The sequence below is a fragment of the Nicotiana sylvestris genome, chromosome 2 (assembly GCF_000393655.2).
Source record: "Nicotiana sylvestris chromosome 2, ASM39365v2, whole genome shotgun sequence".
NCBI lineage: Eukaryota > Viridiplantae > Streptophyta > Magnoliopsida > Solanales > Solanaceae > Nicotiana > Nicotiana sylvestris.
In genome coordinates, this window is record NC_091058.1 from 216,445,011 (window position 1) to 216,458,482 (window position 13,472).

At 38.8% G+C, this 13,472-nt stretch overlaps 1 protein-coding gene across 1 annotated transcript; it reads right to left on the minus strand.

Moving 5' to 3' along the window:
• Nucleotides 1–12,400: 12,400 nt before the first annotated feature.
• LOC138886283 (secreted RxLR effector protein 161-like) lies at nucleotides 12,401–13,132 on the minus strand. The gene has a single exon (XM_070167353.1). The coding sequence runs from the start codon at nucleotides 13,130–13,132 to the stop codon at nucleotides 12,401–12,403; it is 732 nt and encodes a 243-aa protein (XP_070023454.1).
• Nucleotides 13,133–13,472: the final 340 nt, after the last annotated feature.

Genomic DNA, 13,472 nt, shown 5'->3' on the forward strand with positions numbered 1-13,472 from the left:
CTCTGCCTTTCGAGGTTAAGCTCTACCTCCATATTGCATAAGGCTATCTATCTACCTTCCGAGACTAAGCTCTGTCTCCATCCGCATTTTGCATAAGGCTACTCTCTGCCTTCTGAGGTTAAGCTCTACCTCCATATTGCATAAGGATATCTATCTGCCTTTCGAGACTAAGATCTATCTCCATCTATATTTTATATAAGGCTATTCTCTGCCTTTCGAGGTTAAGCTCTACCTCCATATTGCATAAGGCTATCTATCTGCCTTCCGAGACTAAGCTCTGTCTCCATCTATATTGTGCATAAGGCTATTCTCTGCCTTTCGAGGTTAAGCTCTACCTCCATATTGCATAAGGCTATCTATCTGACTTTCGAGACTAAGCTCTGTCTCTATCCTGCATGGCTGAAATATTGCCACTTTATTTAAATTATCGCTTCGGCTGAAATATCGCCACCTGCATTCAAATTCACGCCTTGGCTAAAAAATCGCCACTCTTTGCTTTCATTCGGCTAAGAGATTGCCACTTTCTCATGGGCTGAAAAATCGCCAACTTATTCAAAGGCGTCATAGTTTGTAGGCACCATCTGCATAGCCTGAGAACACCATTTCATGGCCTGCGAATCTTTATTTTATGCTCTTCATGGCCCAGGACATCATAGTCTGAGGACGTCATCCTAACCGCCCAAAGACAATATTCATGGTCCAATGGAAACTTGCATCATGTTTTAATTATGCACAATATGCACTCGTATTGCTCACTTGCAGGCACACCGACTAACAAACGTCCGTCTCAGCAGGAGCGATCCCGCTCCAGCCCTCCGCAGCCTATTCGACTCCAAATACCTTTTTCAAACCTAATCATTTCATCCGTCTTTTCGAGTCACCATCGACACACTCCGTCAATGGTTTCTGAACTACATATGGCCTGATTCCTGTAAAACCAGGGATATGTAGGCAGCTCAGAAGCTAGGGCTCGGTCAAAACTCTCCTCAATCAGCCGGTCAAAATTGGTCATCTTGTCTTTACCCGACAATTCTTTCATCCTCCTCGGGTAAAGAGGGGCAACTGTTGATACCCAATTTTTCCCTATATATTTTCAAAGTGACATATATGCACATATATAAGCACCCCGAAGGGTTTTGGCATTTTTAATGATTTTTAAACCAATTTATTGCCTATTTTTAGCAGTACAAAATCCAATAATTATTTCCAAAATTATCATTTTGGTGAATAATTTATTTCCATCCTCATATTTACACCAAAATATAATTTACATGATTTTTTGCACAATTTTACAAGTCCATTTGATATTTTTAAAGTAAATTGCATATAATTGCAATTTTAGCCCACTTTCAGATTTGATAGCATTTTTTATTACAAAATCAATCCCAATACTTTTAAAATTAATATTACATATTATTTATTAACTCAATGTTTTTAATTTTATTTTAAACATCTTTCACTATTTTTATAAAATCAAAAGGGAAAAACTGGCTATTTCAATTATGGCCTCAATTACTTTCAATCATAGCCTATTTGGGCATCCCAATTCTGACCCCAAGTCCAGCCCAAATCGACGACCCAATTCTATTTTTGACCCGGCCCCTAACCCATTACTTAAACCCGCCCGGATTTCTTTTAATCCAAGCCGTTGATCTCTGTGATCAACGGCCACAAACTATCCTTACCTTTTTTAATTCCCAAACCACCCTAACCCTATCTCATTTCCAAAATCCGCCTCCCTCAAACTCCCACGTCTCTCAGACTCTCTCTAACACTCGAAACCCTAGCCCCCATCCCGCCGGTTTCCACCTTGTTTCACCGGAATCAATGGCACCCCAAGCCCCGAGTAACCTATACTCACCTCCATGTGTCCTTATACCCCTGTTACTTGAAGATTCAAGGTCTGACCTTGAAGGCTCATGCTCAGACCTCCGCCGATTCGAGTTCTGCGACCATCTCCGGTTTGGCTCCGGCGTATCCTAGACCTATGAGTCCATCCCTGACTCATTCGACTCAAACCAGACCCTTTTCCAGGCCTTTCTCACTTCTACGGTTCTTCTGAAACCCTAGCCTTTCGAGGTTTTCCTATTTTCTCTAGATATGCTCCAGATCCGTGTTTATTTTAGGGTTTTCAAACGATTTCTTAAGTCCCTCTCAAAGCCTTGCTTTCAAAAACTGTTCATCTTCTCCGACTTAGGTTTTCTTTGATTTTACTTGTTCTATTGTGATTCCTATGTGCTACTCTTACTGTATGTGTTCCACTGTAACTCCTATGTGTTTCTAATACTATGTTTCCTCCTAACGTTTCCTTGTAATTTCTTTTACTATGTTTTCTCCCGTTATGTTTTCATGAAACGCTTAAGTTCCTTTGGGTTTGCTGAATTTACTCTTGTCTGATTTGTTTGCTTTCGTCTCTACACTGGATTAATGGCGAAAACCCTAGAATTTGGGGGGTTTTCAGACCACTTGTATGTGACTCGCTTGTTCTCATCTCTAAACTAGTTTGATTTCAAAGCCCTAATTCATCTCTGTTTTTCATATGATTCTTTTTGCCAAAACTCTTCTACACTGGATTTTCCTACTGATTTTTTACAATAACACTACAGTCTTCTTTCATGCTTAACATGTTCTTATGCTCCTTATATACTATGAATTTCCCTCTAAATGGTTTTTGAAATTTGCAATCAGTTCAAACTTCTTTCCGAATATAGCATGATTGATTTCTTTCCATTGTCTACTGATTTTGACCATGACTCGACCTAAGTAAAACCCTTCTCCACCTTTTCGGACTTGGTTCATTCATGCAAAATCTCAGACCCTTTTGATTTACTGGTTGTTAATTGATCTTCTTTCCTTATTTGCACAATCCGTGTATTTCAAAACCTTGTCCTCAAATAACTTTTATGTATTTGCCCTCAATTGCATGCTTTGCACATAGTGTTTATTCAATTTCTTTACCCTTTTCAAATCTGAATCCCTTAATTAAAGGAAGCCTTGTGTAATTGATTGACAATCAGCTCTTTAACTATTTTCTTACCTTATTTCTGCCTGATTTCTACACTATAAAAAGCACGACCTTATGACACATTCGACACACACTGACACCTCTGTCTTAAAAAAATATACTACTTTCTCTACTACTAATTTTCTCTACTACTGCTTTCTCTACTGAGCATCCTGCTCCTCTTCTCATTACTGCGAAAACATTCTTGAGTTCCTTTGAATTCTCAAGTGCTTGCTGAAGTTTTTGAGTTGCTCCTGTTAACTTTCTGGCTGTTTACTTGTTGTACTGAGATGTCAACTGGTATGTCCTTCTGGTTTAAATAATACCCTCCAACTATGTGTTTAATTCTCCTCTTCTACACATCCTTCACTATGTGTTTATGTTCTGTAACTGTATCATAGCATGTTCTACTCTTTCTTTTATGTCCTTGCATCTTCAGTCTGTTATGCTCTCTTGTCTTTCCCTGATGGTTCTGTATATGCTTTTCTATGTAAGTCCCTTTACCTCTATCCCCCTCTTATGTGTGAGTAATTTTGAGTCATGTTGGTATTCTATTATTGCCACTCATGACTTAGAATCAAGTTCTCTTGAACCTCTAGTCAAATCAATTCCTCATTCCCTTTACCCCTTATGTGTTGAGCCTTAACTTAGGTCTGGTGGTGTCCTAATCACCATCCAGACCCAAGTTTGACTTCTAAAGTCTGCTCTTTATTTGCTTGGACCAAGCAGAGGGTCAGGGGTGTGCCAGTCTATACCCATGGTTGGGTCTGACCACCCTCTGTTATGGCTCCTTAATCCCTCTCTCACTTTGCACTTATTCCTAGTTTCTAAGTTCTGCCCTCCTTTGGTAAGCAATGTTTTGGGACCCTCGAGCTCCCTCTAAACTTGGATGTCTGAGGGCTCGCTATTCCACACTGCACCATTCTGTTACAATAATTGTTATCCAGAGTGTAAGAGCTGCCTGGAGTCCTCGAGACTCCTTGGAACTTTGAAACACTTTGGGTAAGAGAAGGCCTTGGAAATCTGGAATCCGGGTTGGTGAAACACATGTTATTAGATATTAAGATTGAATTAGGCTGCTCGGATCTGGCTGTAGGCTGTGATGTATTTTAATTATTTTCCTTTCTTTCTTCTGGTTCTGTAATATTTTTGTAAAAAAGAACTTGGGGAGTATTAGTAAAGGGTGTGGGAGGGGTTTACGTTATCGCACAAAAGGATAGATACCATGCCTATAGGCTTAATGTTGTTATTCAGTCACTTAGGAATCATGCTTATAGGTTTAATGCTTTAATCACCTAGAGATCATGTCTATAGGTTTACGTCTTAACTCAATCATCTCGATACCATGCCTATAAGATTTCATGTTCAGTCATATTGCAAATCATTAGAAATCCTGCCTATAGGCCCTAATATTCATGTAACCAATTGCATATAGAAATCATGACTATAGGAAATGCATAAACGCTAGGCAAACTGTAGGGTAATCAAATACTCATTCCTTTACCGGTTTAATAACAGTAACAAGCCTTAGAAAATCAAGACATAGATATCATGCCTATAGGAGCTCAAACTCGCCTAATGTGTTTAAGTAAGAATAATCTGTCAATTGGCTTCAAACTTTGTCAACAAAAACTCTTCCAAATCTGTTTGCTTTTGAAACTCTTACAAATTTGCAATGCTCTTAAATTTTCTAAACTTGCATCTTTCTTTTTTCTGAAAAGGTTCCTTTAACCCTCTGCCTGAATTTATTCATCTCATGAAGCTACTATTTCAAAACAGCCTTTAACTCACTATTCCTTTAAGGTCTTTTCACTTTCGAAAACTTTTCTTCATAACTCTACTGTAGTTTCACTTAAACAATTCTGCTGATTTTCAAGTCATCTCTGAACCTCTGCAAATTTTCAACCTTCTGTCTTAAACTATTATGCGTTAGGTCCTTTCTGAAAACGGTGCTTTTTTTCTAAATGACTCGCTTAAAATACTTCAATTTCTGACAATTGGATCCGGGTTGTCTAATGCAGACTTTTTATCCGACTCTATGTGTTAAACTAGTCTGCCGCTTAGGTTTTAAATTTAAAGACCAAATCAGTATATGCTAAGACATGCTAGACTAAGTGTTGTCTGATTTAAGGGGTTTATTTGAGCCTTGTTTGCTTGTTTACTCATCCCTTTATTTGATATTTGTTTTGAATGTCGAAACTAGAATTTTATCCTTTAAACTCCATAAAGGCCCCATCCCTTTCTTCCCTCTTAGGATTAGAAGTCCTAATACCCCGGGACTGATAGGTCGGGACGGGTATTAGCATGCAATAAGTAAACGAGACTAAACACGCTTTAATACCTTAACGGGGTATGAAGGGTAGAATATGGATATGATGACCGGTGCGCTAATATCACGTGCGACCCCTCTTTTGAGGAGTGATTGCTGGATATTGCATTGATGTGATCCATATTATCAATAAACCTAGGACCCCCTTTCCCTTTACTTGTTAATTTTTTTAGTTTTCTTTTAGGACTAATTTTCTAAACACTCTATTTCTTCAACTCTTAAGCTTGTTTGATAAGCTATGTGAATCCCTTTGCCTGTTCTCTTACTTGTCTTCTTAAAGTCACAATTGTAGCATGGCCGGGAACCACACTAGTGGATCTTGAGGGCTGCCTAACACCTTCCCCTCGAGATAATTTCTAGCCCTTACCCTAATCTCTGGTCTCTTCATCTCAAACCTTTCTTAAAGTGTCCTAATGCACTATAATCATTAGGCGGCGACTCTTCAACTTCCAAACCCAATTCTCGAAAGGGAATAGAGTTGTCCTCCCAATGTCGTATACCCGATTTCTGACCCCACGGTTAGAGGAAAAGGGGGCGTCGACACTATATTAACCTGATTTCCTTTTAGCCAGGGATATGTAGGAAACCTTCGAAGCAAAGGTTCGGTTAAGCCTTTCAAAAAATGCTTCATAGGGAGTAGCCGAACGGGCAAAAATCGCTCGTATCCGCTCACTTTATCTTTGTACGGAAACTCTTCGTATTTTCGGACAAAGAGGGGTAGCTGTGAGCCGTGATTTTTGCTTCACAAAGAACTACTTCAAAAGAAATCAAGATAAAATAATTTTTCCTTTATACGAAATTTTGAGAGTTTTTTTGTGGCATGTTGTTAATTATCTGTATTTGTCTGTGCATGTTTGTTTTCATTTTATTAAAGGAAAAATACAAAATATATGTTGCATGAACATTTAGGATTTAATTTTGCAATTAGGAATTAATTGAACCATATTTGATTTTTAAAAGAGCAAAAATCACAAAAATATGTATTGTAGTCCAATTGTGTGATTTTGTTTGTAATTGATGTTTAATTGTATTAATAGTTGTAATAGAAGTTAATTTGTGTTTTTAACAAGTTAATTTAAGTTCTATAATTTAATTTAAGATTTTTTGGAATTTAATTTTTGGTAATTAGGAATTAAAAGAAGTTAAAAGAAAAGGAAGAAATGAAAAATCCAAAGAAATCGGAACTGGGCCGTTTTATTTTTGACCTAAACCAGGCCCAAATTTCACCCCTGTACCCGATCCAATCGGTCTGGCAAAACAACCGCTCAAACGGCGTCATTTCTGTCACGCTCAATCTGGACCGGTGATTTGTTTTGATCGAACGGTCCAGACCACTCCTCCCATAACCCGTTTTTGACCCAACCCGGACCCCCCAGTACTACTCCAAATGACACCGTGCCCATTAGTAAAATGATCCAGGCCGTTGATCGTGATTGATCCAACGGCCAAGTTCAAACGCCCCTCCCGTATATAACCCTAATCCCTTACCCCACGCCCCAAACCAAACCCCCCCTCACCCCATCGTCGCTCTCAAGCTCAGAGACGGACCAGACCCAAACACTAGCCGCCATTGTTACACCTCCGCCTGAAACCCAGCGGCAACAACGCCGCCGGTCACCAAATTAACACCCCTAAGCCATCTGACCACCCTCGTTACAGATCCGCTAACCATTTGCCTCGAATCAACCTCCAGCTTCTCGAATCTTCAATCGAAGATTCGAGCAGAACCTAAACCTACCCCAACCAGTCCCAAACTCATATCGGACATCTCCCTGACCTCCCTCGTCACCAAACTACCATTGGTTTGGTTCGAATCAGACCAGAACCGTTCGAACCCCAAATCGAACCCCCAAGAACCCTAGAAAACCAAAGGTTGAAATCTGTCCAAATTAAAGGATGATTTGGGGTCTGATAGACCTTAGTCGAAGTGTTCTCCGTTGAGAACACTCGATTAAGGTCCGTTCGACCTCAAAGAGTCCGAGTCAGAGTCCAAGTCAGGGTCGTCCAGTTTCCGAGTTCTTGAGGTATTTTTCCTTTCCTGTTTGTTCCATTTTGTATTTGTTTATATCTATTTATTTGTTTAGTTTAGTTTTATTGATTTTTCAATTTTTTGTCGATTGATTCTGTCCTTCTTCAATGACCTTTTATTTGGTCGAACTTTTTTTGGTCATGGTCAAGTATATGATAAACTATATAATCGATTTGAATGAGTTTCGTCGATTAGCTAAGTTTTATTATAAATCCCTGTTTCTATCAATACGACTCGAATCACATGTGTGCCTGTTCGATTTTGATTTGCTATTGATTGTATGTGTTGTAATTCGTGTAGTCGATTGGATAAGTGTCGTCGATTAGTTTTACATGTTTGAATGTTAGAATAACCTGATAATAATTTGATTCTTACTACTTCAATTCTGATTGAATCATTGTTTGAATTTGGTTGTGAATTGGTTATAGCTGTAGTAATTTAGTGATCAGTTAGAAATCAGTTGTTAAGGTTATAACTTGTAGAGTTCTACCATCAGATTAAGAGGTTTAGGGCAGAACAGTAATTTCAGGGACTTTAGGAGGGTATTTTGGGATCGAAAAGGTTTGAAAGTAGTTTAAGTTGAATGGTCTGACATTAGGGTACTAAAATACCATTAAACTAATGAATTGTTTAAGTGTTAATGGGGAACAAAACATAATGGTAGGGGAAGGTTTAGAGTAAATAGATTAAGAAATAGGTGCCCATACCTATTTGAATTTAAATAAAGAAAAGACAAGGGTAGTGGGGAACAAGTGAATTAAAAGGAGAACAAAACATGTAGTAGTGGGGAGAAATACTTTCCTAATTAGCTAAGTGCTCCTTAGAGCTGGAAAGGGGCTGAGGTTTGGGTATAAATAGGGGTCTGGACAGAATGAAGAGGAACTTTTTTAGTCTGGTCTGGCTTTTCTTTTGGGCAGACCTAAAGGAAGGAAAAGAGGTGAGAGATATAGAGTAAGGGGGAATTTTGACATCAGAAATTCAGAGTTTAAGAATGAAATACAAGCTGAGTTTTTACTCTAAAGAGTTCAATAGGTTGAGAGCTAAATACTGAAAAAGTAAGGTCTTCTTTACTACTCAAATCAGAATCAGTTTATTACTGTTTAATTGAGGTTCTGAGTGACTTTATTTGAGAATCTGAAGAACAGAAATTAGAAAATCTACTCTCCTGTCTCATTTCTGAATACATTATGTTCCTGTCTGTGAATTGCTTGGTATTTTCTGGTTTCACTCCTGGGTTTTGGACTGCTTGTGCTGGGTGTTATTTCTGCTGGTTGTTGCTCTGCTCTTTGATGTGGTGTTGTTGTATTGTATACTACTGCTGCTGCTGACCTGCCTTTCTTCTTCTTCTTCTTCTTCTTCTTCTTCTTCTTCTTCTTCTTCTTCTGCTATTCTCGATTCCAGGTACACACATGAACTCACTGATGATGTAACTCCGAGATTAAGCATGAAATAAAATATTTGGGCAGTTGCTCGCTGGATGAGGCGTCTGTTGTTATTCCATTATAAATGATAGTTGAAATATATTTTGAGATGATTAACACTCGATGAAATTTGAAGCTGTGGAATGTGTACTTAACGAGGACTATATGGGATCAGTAATCTCATCTTATTTGATTATAGATTTGGTAGTTAAACACTGAATTCAGTAGCATAGACTTCCAGGTTAACTGTACACTCTAAATAGTCCAGTATGCTGTAATGTGGTAGTAAATAATGTTAGTCTCCAATCATTAATTGTTAGTGTTAGTTTAAATGAGTGTTGTTAAGCATGAATTAGTTTCCAGTAATCGCAAAGAAAAAGACAAGTTTAAAAGAGGTCTGTGTCTCGTTGATTCAATTCCGTAGTTCAGCTGGTTTGAAGTATTAATGTGTTTAAGTGTTAATCTAGTAGTAGTGATTTGAATAATACCTTATTTTGAATTGGGACTTTAGCTGGCTTGTATGAATTGGTTATTCTGTTGTGAGCTATTTGGGCACATGTGAAGTAATTTGAAATAAGTGTAGCAGATCTGGGCCTGCTGTTGGGCCTTATGTGACTGGTCTGTCGATGGCCCAGTTTCCAGAGATGTTTGGTTATAGCTTAGGGAAAACACGGGTTTCCCAGCTCAGGGGCTCGATCCCTCGATCTCTCCTACGCAGCTTGGCACGCCCCATTCGGTTTTGGGCTTGCCTCAAGGCCCACTTGTAGTTGTTCGTTCACAAGTAGAATTAGTTGGCCCATTTAATTTGGCCCTGATTTAAAGGTTTCAGTATATAGTTAACACAATATAAGTTTGGGGCTTTGAGTTAGGTAGTGGATCAAAATTAAAAGGTCCGTCCTTTTGTTTGGACTCGAACTTGAACTCGAAGTCCGCTTTTATAATATTGACTAATTAGGACCTTTTTCTTTATCTTTAGAGAAAAAAATAGAAAAATCTTAGTCTCTTTAGGTTATCCTTTAAATAAAATATGAGACGAGCCTCGCCAAATAAAACGTACAAATGGCGGGACCCTCAATAAATGGTTATTTTAAATACCTAGACTTCGGGATGAGCCGTTTAGCAAAATTTCACCTTCCCCAAAATAATAATACGCTAATCGCTTTAGGCACGCATTTTAATAATCTTACCTTCTTAAACCCGGGTGCACATTTATGCGACCCAACTCCAAATCTCAACGAAGTCGAAATGTGTCGCTAATCACGGGTACATTGATTGTGACGTGGTTCGAGATGCATTTCCACGACGTTGCAAATTCCTTTTAAAAAAAATAATAAAAAACGAGACGAGCCTCGCCAAATAAAACGCACAAGCTGCGGGGCCCTCAATAAATGGTTATAATGAATACATAGAATTCGGGATGGGCCGTTTAGCAAATTTCACGGCCTTCCCCAAAAGAATAACACGTTAGTCACTGTAGGCGCGCTTTTAATAACATTACTTCCCTAAACTCGGTGCGCATTTATGCGACCCAAATCCAAATCTAAACGATGTTAAAACATGTCCAAAATCATGGGTGCATTGATGTGACGTGGTTCAAAACGTGTTTTAATAACGTTGCAATTCTCTTTTAAAATAATAATAATAATAAAAGCTGTAAGAGTTAAAATTTTGCACATAAGTTCATAATTGTTAAAATCAGATAATTCAAGCCACATATAACAGTTAAGCGACCGTGCTAGAACCACGGAACTCGGGAATGCCTAACACCTTCTCTCGGGTTAACAGAATTCCTTACTTAGATTTCTGGTTCGCGGACTGCAATACAGAGTCAATCTTTTCCTCGATTCGGGATTCAACCGGTGATTTGGGACACCATAAATCCCCCAAGTGGAGACTCTGAATTAAATAATAAATCCCGTTTCGATTGTCCTTTAATTGGAAAAACTCCCTCTGCGCCTTTGGGGGCGCGGGTGAAAAAGGAGGTGTGACACATATTAGTCAACGAATAGCCCTGTTATCCTTCTTCTCTATTTTTGTTTTAGTTGTTCTCCTAGAAATTATATCATGCAAAATTCAGTCCTGACTGTAAAATATTGATATTTGTTCTATATATATCAATTTAGCAAGAGAAGTTACTCTGATGGTAAGCAACCTCCACTTCCAACCAAGAGGTTGTGAGTTTGAGTCTCCCCAAGAGCAAGGCGGTAAGTTCTTGGAGGGAATGATACCGAGGGTCTATTTGGAAATAGCCTCACTACCCCAGGGTAGGGGTAAGGTCTGCGTACACACTACCTTCCCAAGACCCCACTAAGTGGGATTACACTGGGTTGTTGTTGTTGTTGTTGTTCTATATATATCAAATTTTCACCTGGACTTCCCACATATAAGCTCCTATCTAAGATGGATGTTGAGACTTGCTCTCTATATATATCAAATTTTTGTTAGAGATTTTTTAAGTTAAAAATTAGCTTAAAAGATGGTGAATGGGAAATGGAGGGAAAACGAAATTTTTGAGCGAAATTTTAAGTTTCCCCTCTTGACAATGAGACATTGACCCATATTGGAAGAGGAAAATATTTTTGGTGGTTATATATACAATTGCTCTTCTTGTAGCTCTTAAAGAGTTGAGAAGAAGGCAAGCCTCGCGTCATCATCGTCGCTCGGCTACGGCTTCGGCTTCGGATTTGGATTTGGATTTGGTCAAATGATCGATTAATTGATTAGTTTTTTGGACCAAATTTATTTGTTAATAGTGAATATTAACGTAATATTATTCGTGTTTGTAATGGATGTATTTCAATCCGTGGATTTGTTCCACCAAGGCCAAGTGCTTGCTCCATTAAACGGCAAGTGGTTCAGCCACCAAGTACAAGTGCTTGCTCCATAACATCCCTAGTGCTCCGGCCACCATGAGCAAATGCTCCGCTGAATTTGTGGCGGGTTCGTGTTTAGCAGCTGACTGCGCTATAAATAGATGGTGCCAGCAGCTTGTAGAAAACACACAGAAATTGAGAGCTTGCCTATCACTGATCTCCTTTTCAGTTTGAACTCAACATTGGCTATAAATTGCAGTCCTCTCTCTCAGAATTTCCATATGATTTTATGAGTTCTCCTCCTTTCTTCTGCATTGTTTTAACTTTGAACCAAGCAATAGTAAGTGTGATTTGCTACCGAACTTTGTGTTCGCTGAAACATTGGGGTTTGAAGTACCACTACACCAGTGTGTAATTCATTCTATCCTGGGAGGAAATAATCCACAACCTTGGGTACTAGGAGGGAGTTAAATTCCTTAAGGAAACACTGTGAATTCAGTGGGCTCGGATATATATTCTGTTTCGTTTATATTTCCGTTTATACGCTAACTTATATTCTCCAGAATTATTATTTACAAATACAATAAATTTAACAATATTAACATGGACTTCCCATATATAAGCTCCTATCTAAGATCGTGGTATGCAATGTTCATGTGAGAAGGCACGGGAGAAAATATGATATATTGATATTGTGTGGCTAATGCAATACAAGGTGGGCTTATTTATAGCTACTCTATACAAAGTGCATACTACACCTATTCCAATGTGGGACAACTACATATCTATATCTAGCACTCCCCCTCAAGCCGGGGCATACAAATTATATGTACCGAGCTTATTACATATATAACCAATGCGAGGACCAGTGAGGGACTTGGTGAAAATATTTGCAAGTTGATCATTCGACCTCACAAACTTCGTAGTAATATCTCCTGAAAGTATCTTCTCTCTTACGAAGTGACAATCAATCTCAATATGTTTAGTTCTCTCATGAAACACCGGATTTGATGCAATATGAAGGGCAGCTTGATTATCGCACACAAGTTCCATCTGACTGATTTCACCAAATTTCAACTCCTTGAGCAATTGTTTGGTCCAGACTAGTTCACATGTTGCCATAGCTATTGCTCGATATTCTGATTCTGAACTAGACCGAGCAACTACATTCTGTTTCTTGCTTTTCCAGGACACCAAGTTTCCTCCTACTAAAACACAATATCCAGACGTCGAACGTCTATCAGAAGGTGATCCTTCCCAATATGCATCTGAGTACCCAACGATCTGCTCATGACCTCGATCCTCAAATAGTAATCTTTTGCCTAGAGCCGATTTTATATACCGGATAATGCGGACGACTGCATCCCAATGACTATCACACGGAGAATTCATAAACTGACTTACAACACTCACAGGATAAGAATTGTCGGGTCTAGTCACTGTGAGATAATTTAATTTACCAACCAGCCGCTTATAGCTTGCGGGATCACTAAGCGGCTCCCCTTGTCCTAGCAGAAGTTTAGAATTCGGATCCATCGGAGTATCAACAGGTCTGCAACCTATCATCCCTGTCTTCTAAAGAATGTCTAAAGCATATTTCCTTTGAGAAATAACAATACATGAGCTACATTGAGCAACCTCAATACCTAGAAAGTACTTCAATCTGCCTAGATCCTTAGTTTGAAAATGCTGGAAGAGATGCTTCTTCAGATTAGTAATACCATCCTGGTCATTGCCAGTAATAACAATATCATCAACATAGACTACCAAATAAATACATAAACTTGAAGAAGAGTGCCGATAAAACACAAAGTGATCAGCTTCACTACGGGTCATGCCAAACTCCTGGATAACCGTGCTGAACTTACCAAACCAG